The sequence below is a fragment of the Nelumbo lutea genome, chromosome 4 (assembly GCF_056320005.1).
Source record: "Nelumbo lutea isolate HS-2025 chromosome 4, American lotus-T2T, whole genome shotgun sequence".
NCBI classification, from domain to species: Eukaryota; Viridiplantae; Streptophyta; class Magnoliopsida; order Proteales; family Nelumbonaceae; genus Nelumbo; species Nelumbo lutea.
The window spans coordinates 50,173,889-50,186,450 of record NC_142687.1 but is presented as its reverse complement, the minus strand read 5'-3'; the positions used below and the strand labels follow the sequence as shown (position 1 = coordinate 50,186,450).

The following is a 12,562-nucleotide window of genomic DNA, read 5'->3' as shown; positions in this document are numbered from 1 at the left end:
CAAAATCATTGCTGAACACCGAATAATCAACCTAACATTGCATCATACCAAAATCTTTAATTACCTCATTGAATCTACCAAACCATGCATGGGGAGATTGTTTCAATTTGTAAATTGCCTTCTTAAGTCTACACACCTTACCATCCTCCCCTTGAGCAACAAACCTTGGTGGTTGCTCCATATACACTTTTTCACTAAGATCACCATGTAGGAAGGCATTTTTAATGTCAAGATGAAATAGGGACCAATCATACATAGCTGCTAAGGATATCAACACAAACTGAGCCAATCTTGGCAACAGAAGAGAATGTCTCTATATAATCCACACCATACAACTAAGAATACCCTTTGGCCACTAACCAAACCTTCAAGCGCTCTATGCTTCCATCTAGTAAGTACTTGATGGTATACACCCATTTACAACCTACAACATGATTACCAAGAGGAAGAGTGGTAAGATCCCACATGTGATTATGATAAGGGCTGAGAGTTCCTCTTCCATTGCTTGGTGCCACTCTAGGGAGGTAAAAGCTTCCTAGACATTTTTAGGAATAGAAACAATAGACAAAAGGGAAACAAACTGATGATGGGAAGTAGAAAGATGAGAAACAAAAATATAGTTAGAAATAGGATGCAAAGTACAACTACGTTTACCTTTACGCAAGGCAATGGAAGATCAAGGTCAGACTAAGAAGGCACCACAAGGTTATAAACAACTATCGGATTTGTTGATGGAGAAGAAACTGGAGAAGTCGGTATCTGTCGATGCGTATACATGTGCCTGATAGGTGGTCGCTCAATAGGAACCTGCAATGGAGGAGATCAAGACTTGGGAGCAACAAGAATAAGAGGAATAGGGTCGACAACAGCTATTGGAAGTGGAAGCATGGGAGGTAAAGAAGAAACATCGCTACTTCTAAAGAATGGAATAAACTCAAAGAAGGTGACATTAGGGCATAGAAAGGAACATTGAAAAGATGGATTACAACACTTCAAGCCCTTTTGTGTTCGAGAGTAGTCAAGAAAGATACTCTACATGTTCGAGAGTAGTCAAGAAAGATACACTTTGTAGAGCATGCATCAAACTTGTCCATCCTCAAGCACAAATTATGAACAAAGCATACAAATCTAAAAACTCTGGGAATAAGAGGAAAGGGAGAAAACAAGCTGTAAGAAGAATATCACTCCAAAAACGTTCTCATTTGATGCGAAAGAGACCGAGAAATCTCAAGTAGATGACGGTTCTGGAATTCAGCCACCCCATTTTGTCGAGGTGTATAGGTGCAAGAGGTTTGATGGATGATCCCGTGTTGTTCCAGTTATTCTTGAAATGGGGTATAGAAGTATTATTTCCCATTGTCAGGGCGAAGAACTTTAATGTGAACACTAAATTAAGTGCGAATTTCAGCATAAAATTTTTGAAAAATGGAAAACAATTCACTATTTTCTTTCATAAGATAAAGTCGTGTCATCCTTGAATAATCATCAACAAAAATTACAAAGTACTTATAACCATTGTATGACACAACTCCGTTTGGACCCCAAATATCATAATAGATTAAAGAAAAAGGACATGAACTACAACTATCGACTGTAGACTAAAGGAAACTTGATGATGTTTCCCATACTAAGACGACTCACATTTCAATGAAGAAAGACAACGCAATGGCAGAACAAGTATCTAAAGTGTCTTGAGAGAATGACCAAGTCTATAGTGCGTTGGAGAGATGTAAGAGAGGACTGGCGAGTTACTGTCAAACCACCACCATCAGGATAATACAATCCACCAGCTTCATGCCCTCCACCAGTTTTCATCCCCGTCTTGAGATCCTAAAAACACAAGAATTAGGAAAGAAGGTTACAAAAAAATTTAGAGATTTGGTCAATATGCTAATAGGCATTAGATTGAAATGGAATTTGGGCACATACAGAATTGAAGATAAAAGACAATGATGCAATATCTACATTGCCCACACCACGAATGGGAGAAGTAAAATCATTAGCTAAAGTGATTGCTTTTGATATAGAAGATGGAGAAAGGGAGGAACAAAAACCTGGAGCCCCAGTCATATGATTGGAAGCTCCAAAATCGATAACCCTGGGTGAAGGTTTGGAAGCCAAACAAGACACATTTGAGTGGGCAAGAGTAGTTGTATTCTGTTGGGCAGTAGCCTAAAGGAACCTTTCATACTCATCATGTGAAATACTCATCGTCTCCTTCCCAAAGACAATAGTAGATGTAAAAGGTGTTTGGTTAGTCTGCTATGTATCAACTGCTTCATCGCCACTTCTTGTTGCTACATGATTGGCCCATGTAGAAGGTGGTCCATAAGTGTGTGTCATTCTATCCCATAATGTGTACACTTCCTAGGCCCATAAGTACAATCTCTACCACGACCTCCCCTTGAGTCTCGACCTCCACTATGTCCACCACCACGATCTCCCTAAACTCCACAACCTCCTCTATTTCCATAGCCTCCCCCTCTCATCACTGCAAAGGCTGATCTATCTAAGACTGTGGGACTCCCTAAATACCCAATAGTAATCCTATGGAGTTGTGCAAACACCTCAAGAAAGGCTGATCTATCTAATTGGTTCATACTCAGCCTTCAAACCCACTAAAAATCAGGTCACATCTAGTTGCTCCCCTTGTTACTACTGAATTTTAACACTTGATGTCAAAGGATGATAGATATTTAGCTCATTCCAAAGGTTCCTCATACTAGCACTATACTCCTCAAGTGTGATTTCCTTGTTGTAGATTAAAATATTCTTGATAGAACTGATATACCCTTGTAGTATTATCTTGTCCACAATAGAGATTCCTGGCATGATCCTATATCTCCTTAGTTGTATCAAGAAACATAAAATTCACATTGATCTTGGGTTCCATACTATTTTACAACCATGTCGTAATCTATGCATCTTCTTGTTCCCAATCACCATATCCTTGGGAATCAGCTGAGGGCTTTTCTTCTTTCACATGTTTCACCTTCTTCTTGGCTTTAAGAAAGACCTCCACAAACTTGGCCCATGGCACATAATTCTCACCATTCAACTTTGTAGGTGCCATTTGTACATTCAGAAAATCAGGGGGAATCATAACATTTTATTTTTTATCACTGTTCTGTCCTAGGGTTTCCCATACTACTTTTCAGTACTGTTCTCACACATATTACCCACTTCTATCAGCAAGAAACACACACAGAAACTCTGAAACATGTGGTGTAACAGATTTCATCACTGTTCTCACACCTGTTATTCACTTCCATTAACAAGAAACATCCATTAAATCACTTCTTCACATACCTGTTAATAGGCCAACTACAAGAAGTCCAGAAATCCACAATTGTGACCATTCAGATCATTGAAACACCCCACATGAACTGTTGCACACAAACTGATCACTGACAGTCCCTCTTCGGTACATCGACTAGAGGGTTTCTCTAAAACTCCACTGAAACAGCAATTTCTACTACAACTGGAGGCATGGATACCTGTCTAGACAAGAAACAACTAGTCTCTTTTTATTCTCTCTTCGATCCTCCAAGTAATCACCAAGAAACCTCAAAGTCAATGTGCTGATGGCGCTGAGAAAAAAAAGGAAGAAAATCAGGGTTCCAATACCATGTTAGTTATTCGATCAGACCTGATTTACTTCCTGAAATAAAAAAAGAAAAAAGGAAAGAGAGGAGAAGAGAGGAGAAGATGAAGAGTTGGTTTGGCTGGTCTCCAGAAGAGAAAAAATCAATCTCCCCAGCTAACCAAAGTAATATATATATATATATATATATATATATATATATATATATATATATTTCTAACTTTTAGTACAAGGACCTTTGTGCCCCTCCTTATGTATGGGACACACTATTCAATCTCAGACACAATAGATAAAACAACTTAAAGTAAAACATTATGGAATGACTCAAACACCCCTGGACTGTCGACTCTAACAGTCTCCATATTTGTTTCTAACCCGTTATTTGTTTCTAAATTACAATAAGATTAGACTATAATATAACCTTCTTTCCTACTCATTGTGTTTGCAGGACAGGTTGACAAGGAGAACGATTAGAAGCGATCATGAAGAGGGAGACCTTTACTCCTTCAATGAGGATTCTAGCCTGCCATGCACTTATCTTGTTTTACTGAGAATGATAACAATGAGTTAGTAGCTAGGGTGTATTTGTGGCATGCTAGGTTAGGTCACTTGTCTTTTCAATTAGTGAAAGAGTGGTAATAGGATGGCTGAAAGAACCGGAGATGGAGGTTTGGCCTTTCAGGGGGGCGTTGAGAAGATTCAAATGGCTAACTTCTAATATAACAGTCAGAGTTCAGTGGGAGAGAAGATAGGGAAATAGGCTGGCAGACCTACTAGCTAAGCAAGGGGAGAATAGGGGTCAATTATTCTGGGCTATGCTGTAAATTATACTGTTTTTTGAGGCTGCATCTCGCACCTCTTGGGAAAACTAAATGTTGAATCAGCTGTAAACCCATCTTAAAATATTTTTTAATGAATGCTTTATTATTCATAAAAAGAGAGTTATTTCCAAAGTTATTTCAGTTTGTTTTTAGTCAGTCTTTTTTGGGGGTGAGGTTTGCCAATTACCAAAACAATGTAAAACCATTTATCCAATTTCTAATAAAGATGTTCTTGCTCCTTTTGATTTGGTTCATTCTAATGTCTAGAGCCCTTCACTCCTTGTCTCCATTGATGGCTATCGCTCTTTTTATCAATTTATCGATCACCATTCAAGACATATTTGGATTTACTTGACGAAAAGTCGAGAAGAAGTACAATGGATTGCAATAGTATTTTACAAAATGGTGGAAACACAATTTGGCAATAAAACTAAGCAATTTTGATCTAACAATGTAGTAGAATATTTTGAAAAATCTTTGGATATATTTTTTGAATATGAAGGTGATTGCATCAGTCCTCTTGTGCATACACCTCTCAATAAAACAATGTCACGGAGAGGAAGAACGGACACTTGAAACAATTCAGACTCTTCTATTTCAACATAAGGTACCCAAAAGCTATTGGTCCCAAGATGTTCTTAATGCTTCATATCTGATAAACAAGATGCCATCCAAGGTGTTTGACATGAAAACTCCTTTCTACGTATTGTCCAAATGAAGAAGATTTCCCTTCACCTCCTAGAGTCTTTGGTTGTGTTTGCTTCATTCATGTAAAGAATCCTAAGAAAACCAAGTTGGATCCAAAATGAAATTTTGTTACTAAAGATGTGGTTTTCGGTTTTTCCTTGAGTCTCAATCCTTCTTTGAACCATCCAAGAATCCTCTTCAAGGGGAGACTAGTCGGGTGGAAGAGATTTCTTCTCCTCCCCCTATCGTGTGCTTGCATACTCCCAATATTTCATACTCTCCTCCTGATCTTCCTGACTTCGGCACTTTCCCAGATATATCTGGTGAGGCACATGTATATGTAGATGATATGGTGTAAATCACACAGCTCTTATTGTATATGTAGATGATATGGTGGTAATTGGGAATGATGAAACAGAAATAAGAAGGTTAAAGAAGCTTTTAGCATCAGAGTTTGAAATCAAGGATTTGGAACTGCTGAAATACTTTCTTGGGATTCAAGTGTCTAGATCAAAGCAAGGCATATACATTTGTCAAGAAAGTATGCTCTTGACTTGTTAGGGACAGAAATGATGGGGAGTAAACCAGTTGATACTCCCATAGAATAGAATCATAGCTTTCAAGAATCAAAAGATGAGGTTTATCCTGACAAGGAAAGATATCAAAGACTTGGTAAGTTGATTTACTCAACCAAACATTGCCTATGTTGTCCATGTTGTTATGCATGCTCCTAAGGTCCCTCATATGAAGGCAGCTGAATGGATTCTCAGATACTTGAAGAATTGCCTATGGAAAGGTCTATTATTCAACAAGCATAACAAACTTGAAGTTGAAAACTTTACTGGTGCTGACTGGGCAGGTTCCATAGGGGACAGGAAGTGGACATCAGGGTATTTACATTTGTTGGTGGTAATCCAGTCACATGGAGAAGTAAAAACCAGAATGTTATTGCTAGATCAAGTGCAGGCTAAGTATGGAGCTATGACTCATTGGCATAAAGATTGATAGTCCTCTCAGATTGTATTGTGATAACAATGCTGCCATTAACATTGCCAACAATCCAGTGCAATATGACAGAACTAAACATATAGAGGTTGAGAGATGGTAGACACTTTGTGCAGGAGAGAATTATTTCCAAAGAACTATGCATTCTCTACATACCTTCAAAACTACAGCTTGCAGATGTTCTCACCGAGGAACTTGGGTTTGTGGAGTTTCATGATCTTCTAGGCAAGCTGGGCATGACTGATATCTATGCTCAGCTTGAAGGGGAATGTTATAATGGCTGATTCTCACATGGAGGCCTATGGGCCTGTCACATATCTATCATTAAGTCTTGTAGAGTTGGAGGGATTTTTATGTTGTTGTCAGCATGTTAGTAGTGTCAGTAAGTTAGTTATTTCAGTTTCTTTCTTTAGTTCCTGATAAGTTATGTTAGTAAGGGCATTATTGTAAGTTAGTTATCTTTTAAATCTTTAATATAAATAGCTGAGTGGGGTGGCAATGTATGCTATTACCCACACCCCTTTCCTAAATTCTCTCTTCGACTTCTTTCTCCTTTCTTCTTCTCTTTATCTCTCTCTCTCTCTTCTTCCTCTTCTATTCTCTTTTGTTCTTGTTGAATTATCATCTAGAGTAGGACTGATCACAATCTCTACTAGACAAGTAGTCTTAGTCCTGTTTGTGGACTTTAGTTATTGGGTCCAATAGTGTTTCTAAGTATTTAGTTATGGGTGTTACTAATCAGGGGTACTTTTGTACTTTATTGTACCATTATGTTTACAATCTTAATAAAAGATCTAGGACCAGCTGAGACTTTCTATTGTGGCAGCCCATTCAGTTCTTTCTCTTCTCTTCTTCTCCAAACTTCTCTCATTCTCTTGCAGGTCTGATAACAGGTTGCATCATTTAGTATGTGTTTTAGATAAATTTTCTCACACACTCCCCCCCTGTCTCTCTAGTGCTTACCTATGCTTTGTTTTAAAGTTTCACTATTGGTATATAAAAACCCAAAAATTTGAGAATGGAAATAGAAAGAAATAAGCACAGGATAAAAGATGTTTATTTTTTCCTACAACTGCACTCTCCTTTTTACATTAAATAGAATAAGGGATCCTCCCCTTGTCTTTTTTTTCTCACTATGCTAATCTTCATCTTAATTTTTCTTAGTATAAAGTATTTTTTTATTGAATAACAGTATTGACTTATAATAATGAAAAGAATTCTTCTATTAAAGTTTTAACATTCTTTAGTTGCTAATTTAACATAAATGTGCTCTATTAGGTACTTGTTATATTCTTGTGTTATCAGTGAGTATAGCTGAAGGGAAATTACTTGGTTAATGGTAAAATCTCAGGCTGGCAAGTGTGAGAATGCATGTCCAAATCTGAGAGGAGCCACTTTGTATGAAAAAAAATAATAAAGCTTAGGATCATACTCAGCTTACCCCTTCCAAGACCCCATATAGCTGGAATCAAGATTGGGTAATGGCCTTTATAGTGAGTACAGACCACCATACATCCTACTCATAGTTATCAAGGTGACGTCAAGTCGTCGAGGTGAAGATCGCCTCACCTAATCACCAAGCAGTTTTGTGTATTGTGTCATAAAATACTTTTATATTTTTAATTTTTTTGAGTTTATAATTATAAAATAGACATTATTAAACTAAAACATTCATTTTGTGTGTTTATATACTAATTTCTCTTTATTATTTTCTTATTTGTTAAGGTTGAATCAACATAGACATCGCTAACTGCTATATTGAACCCTCAAAGACTTCAAAACCTGAAGCAGTAGTAAGTTAAAATTTTGTCTCAACACGTTTTCTTTTATTCTTTTCTATATAACAAAAATAGGGGTTCAGCCCCTATATATTTTTTGAATTTTCTTTTCTTTCTTCTTTTTCTTCTCATGAATATGTTGATTTTCTATACTTTAACATGAAGTTTATACTCTTCTTATGAAAAAAAGGGATAATTATTAAGGAAATATTTTTTTCTTGATGAGCTATTATTATTAAGGAAATATGGTTATGGAACCTAGGGAACTATCCTAGGATATATGCTTTTTACTTAAAAAGATTCATTTCCTAGACACCTGCCTAGGCGACTAGGCAACAAGCAAGGTTCAAAGTATCGATACGATATGCGTATCGGCAGTATCGTATCGGTACTTAGAAACGCCCGAAACTTTTTTTTTAGTTTTTTTTTTTCAAATTTTGGTTTTTTGGGAAGCTATAAACAGGCTTTTTTTTATTAAAAAAAGTTGGGGTTCCGAAACACCTGGAAACAGGTGTTTCAGAGCGTATCGTTTTCAAAAGATACGATACGATACGCCCGATACAGGGTGTATCGTATCGATACTTTAAACCATGGCGACAAGGCACCCCCCCTGTCGCCTAGCCTCGCCTTCGTGCCATGAAAACTGACATCAATATTTTGCAATGATGATGTTAGCAGCCGGCCATGTTTGTTGCAACCAATTATCAAGTGAGATTGCTGTTCAGAAAGACCAGTAAATGGTTTTGGAATATCTAATGCATTCAGGTCCATTCTTCAGTAGTGCATAGGTCCAGCTTCTAAAGCCCTCCAGCTGAGCCACTACTTGCATGTGTATCATTCATAGCAGTAAACATTTCAGTGTTGGCATTTCACTGCTCCAGTACATAAACAAGGTGGTTTGGGGTTTTGTCAGTAAACATTTCAGTGTTGACATTTCACTCTTTGTTGTGTAGGCTATCTGATGCATTGCATTCATAAGAGTGCACAAAAAAAAAATATAGAAACAGTCCACAATAAATAACTTGTCAGAAAGTAAAGCTACCTAGTTTAAGTTCTATTCTAGGATTGCCAGGGTGGAAATACATCACAACCCCATAAAAATTTTTATGTATATGCCTTTAAATATTGCCACATTGTCTCACCAAATAGAGCCATAGGCTTCCCCAATAAAGAAAGTACCTTAGAGGAATCATCTGTCAGGTGCAATTTTACTATAACAATTAGGAAAAAATGAAAATCAGAGGTACATACCCTAATTGGGTGGTACTATGACCTTCCACCTGGGAAGCTTTTTTAAATGGGCAGATCTTGTAGACGTACCTGAAAGCAAGGATGTACATTTCCAAAAAGCTCAAGTATGTAGTACAAGTGCAAATGAGCACCAATAAAGAAGAGTGACAGTAGTAAAGTTTTCCATTAAAGAATGAAAAAAGAAGGGGAAATTTATCAAAAATTTGAAAAAAGAAGAGGAAGTTTCTGTACTTGTTCTGCTTGTTCTCAAAGCAATGGTCATAAAATGAATAAAATTCCTTATGCTGACCTGAAATTTAAAGAAAATAATGAATCATAAGTAACAAATTTATGAACAACTTCTCTGAGAAATGATATTGGAATATAAAGTCTGGGAATCCAATTATTGAACATACCAAAATCATGTTTTAGCTTTTCAGTCAGAGTTGATATTCTTGACTGTACTTTAGTCAACTTTGAATTGGAGTCATCATATTCCTTTCGAATACGAGCAGCTTCTAAAGAAGCACAATGGAAAAAAAAAATGAATTGTTTTCTAAGAATCTGTTTTCCATCCAAGTATCGCGAATCTTAAGGTTTTGATTTTCTACCTGATTTATCCACTGGAGTCTGGAACAGATTAAGCTTCTGTAAAAGTTTCAAAACTTTTTGTTGCATCTTCTCCAACCAAGATGGCCGACTTGTTTTAATATCTAAATATGGAACAAAGCAGTACAAGAAAAATAGAAGCATTTAGGCAATTAAAAACAACAGTAAATTGCAAAAGGAAATATATGCTTGTACTAAACAAGTGGTCACATACCTGAAAAATCTGTTTGATCTTCGGATTTAGGTTTGTAGGAGGTGCTAGAATCATCATGATACTCTTCATTCAACTCATCATTGATATCTCCATCTTCAATGTCTTCATCATCATATATTGGGTCATCCTCATAATTTTCTGAAGCATAATGTCCATAGACTTCATCGCGTTTGCTCTCTGGGGCCTCTTCAGCAATTTTATGGCCTTCCTCTTCTGCAGCATTATATTGCTTGGTTTTTGATGCGGTATTTTCTCCTGTCCAACGAGAAGCAACACGACGTCCCAACTCTTCTTTTGACAATCCCTCGGTATTATCAGATACTTCATTCTGCTGAAATAGCAGCCCACAAAATTTATTGTGGAATAGGTAACATATACCAATTGTATGGTATTAAATTGCAACTCCATTAAATCAAGTTTCTAAATTGGACAAAAGTTAGCTGCAATCTTCAGATACAGCTCCTGCTAAAGAAAAACTATTAGTATTACCAGCTTCCAAATATAACTTATTCAACTAGAAAGAAGTTGAGAAGCTTTAACTTTGCCAAAATGTAAAAGTTACAAAACTTTGGACATTAATTTCCAGCATTATGTGCTATTTATGTCCATTGAGGTATAGTGTCTCATGTGCCGACATCTTTTGTAAAGTCATCATACTTAAAACTAGTATGATATTATTTTAGTTAGCAAGCAAACTTTAGTTCCTCTCAAATGTTGTTTAACTTCCGGCTCATGAATCAATTGGAGAAGCATCATTGGTGCAAAGTGGTTAGTAATGAGGAATGGGAAATACAATTTGGAAGTAATCTGTGTGGATTTTAGAATGTCAAACAAGAGAGATTGCATATTCTTGGATTTCACCAGTTTTGAGATGATCTGAAATTTTTCCCCTTCAAAATTACTAGAATCTAGGGATGGTGACCCTTGTTATCCCAATAACAAAATTCAGTGGTGGAACAGGATTCATGTAACCAACCCCATAGGACAAGCTTGGTTATTTCTTTGAAGATAAATAAAGAAGAAAATTCATTAAATAAAGAAATGTACAAAGTGATAGGTGATGAGCCATCACCCAAAATCAATTATTTAAAAGGCACGCCTAGGCGCATTTCAGGGTAGGCGCCTCGCCCAAGTCCTTGGTGCAACCCTTTCAAAAGGTGTGCGCCTTTTGAAACTTTGACACTTATTTGCTTTTTTGGGTCTAGTGGTTGGGCCAAGGGCTCCGCCCCCGACCCCCGTGCCACGCCCCTTTTGGCAACTCGAGCTTTGAGAACCCCCTATTTGGTATTGTTGTTCATTCATTCATCATAACAAAATGTCTTCTTAAAAAGCAATAAAAACTATACAAACATTATTTTTTGTGTGAGAACTAAGAATTTAAGACCTAACATGGACTTGTTTGGGCTTGCCTCGAGAAGCGTGGTACAAAGGCCGCTCATAGAATCAGGAATCTAATATGTTTTACATCACATTAGCTACTTGAAGTAATGCAATTGAGAAAAAAAGAGATTGTGAGTTTTATATGCTTGAAAATGTTTTATATATTTGATTTTATTTTTAAATTCTCATTCGAATATGCTTTACATGTTATATTTATTTATTTTAATATCAGATAATAGGTTTTTTAAAACATTTTTTTTAAATTAAAGTTTACATTTTTATTAATAATATGTTTAATAATTTTTTGCATTTTTTGAATTTTTTGGCTTTGTTATAATTCAGGCCTGCCTTAGAGTTCGGCCTAACTGAGTTCAGTTATGTAGAAGAAGAAAAAGTGATAAAGAAAGAGAGAAAGAGAGAAAGAGAGAAAGAGAGAAGAGAGAATTCTAGTTCGAACTGAAGGAGTCAACTTGACTTCTCCCAGTCAGCCAGTAAGTATTTATATTATTATTAAAACCTAACTGAAAAGACCTATGTGCCCTTACTTAAGTTAAGAGCACAAGTTTCAACACAACATTACAGATCAGCAACATCAATCAAGGTATAAAGACAGAAATACCCCTACGCTAACACTCCCCCTCAAGCTGGTGAGTATATATCATATACTCCCAGCTTGTTACATATGTAGTCCACTCTTCCCCGACTCAAGCCTTTTGTAAATAAGTCAGCCCATTGATTTCCTGTATTAACATGTGTAGTGTCTAGCTCTCCATTCAGCACCTTCTCCCTCACAAAGTGACAGTCATCTTCAATGTGCTTGGTTCTTTCATGAAACACTGAATTAGAGGAGATATGAACTGCAGCCTGATTACCACAATAGAGCTTAATTGGAGTGTTAATGTTGTACCCTACTTCCTGTAGAAGGTTCCTTAGCCACACTAATTCACAAGCGGTATGCGCCATAGCCCTATATTCTGCTTCTGCATTGCTTCTTGCCACAACCGTCTGCTTCTTACTTTTCCATGTCACCAGGTTACCTCCCAGAAACGTGCAATAGCCTGTAGTGGACCGCCTATCAAACATAGAACCGGCCCAATCAGCATCAGAATACCCTTCTATTTCAAGTTTTCCCCCACTCTTGTATATCAGACCGCGACCCGGGGCTCCTTTTAGATACTTTACAATTCTCATAACCGCATTCCAATGAGGAATCAGAGGTTTTTGCATGAACTGG

At 36.9% G+C, this 12,562-nt stretch overlaps 1 protein-coding gene across 9 annotated transcripts in view; it reads right to left on the bottom strand.

Moving 5' to 3' along the window:
* LOC148855683 (glucosidase 2 subunit beta-like) overlaps positions 1–12,562 on the bottom strand; it is an 85,313-nt gene that overhangs the window by 21,256 nt on the left and 51,495 nt on the right. For 4 of the 9 annotated variants that reach the window (XM_088984186.1, XM_088984188.1, XM_088984189.1 and 1 more), the window contains 5 exons: positions 9,949–10,279; positions 9,737–9,838; positions 9,542–9,643; positions 9,378–9,435; positions 9,147–9,215 (listed from right to left, as the gene is read on the bottom strand). In XM_088984186.1, the coding sequence (XP_088840312.1) occupies positions 9,147–9,215; positions 9,378–9,435; positions 9,542–9,643; positions 9,737–9,838; positions 9,949–10,279 (662 nt within the window). Of the gene's footprint in view, positions 1–1,443; positions 1,831–9,146; positions 9,216–9,377; positions 9,436–9,541; positions 9,644–9,736; positions 9,839–9,948; positions 10,280–12,562 lie in introns of those variants that run through there. The other 5 variants (XM_088984187.1, XM_088984190.1, XM_088984192.1 and 2 more) reach the window with 3 other exon arrangements.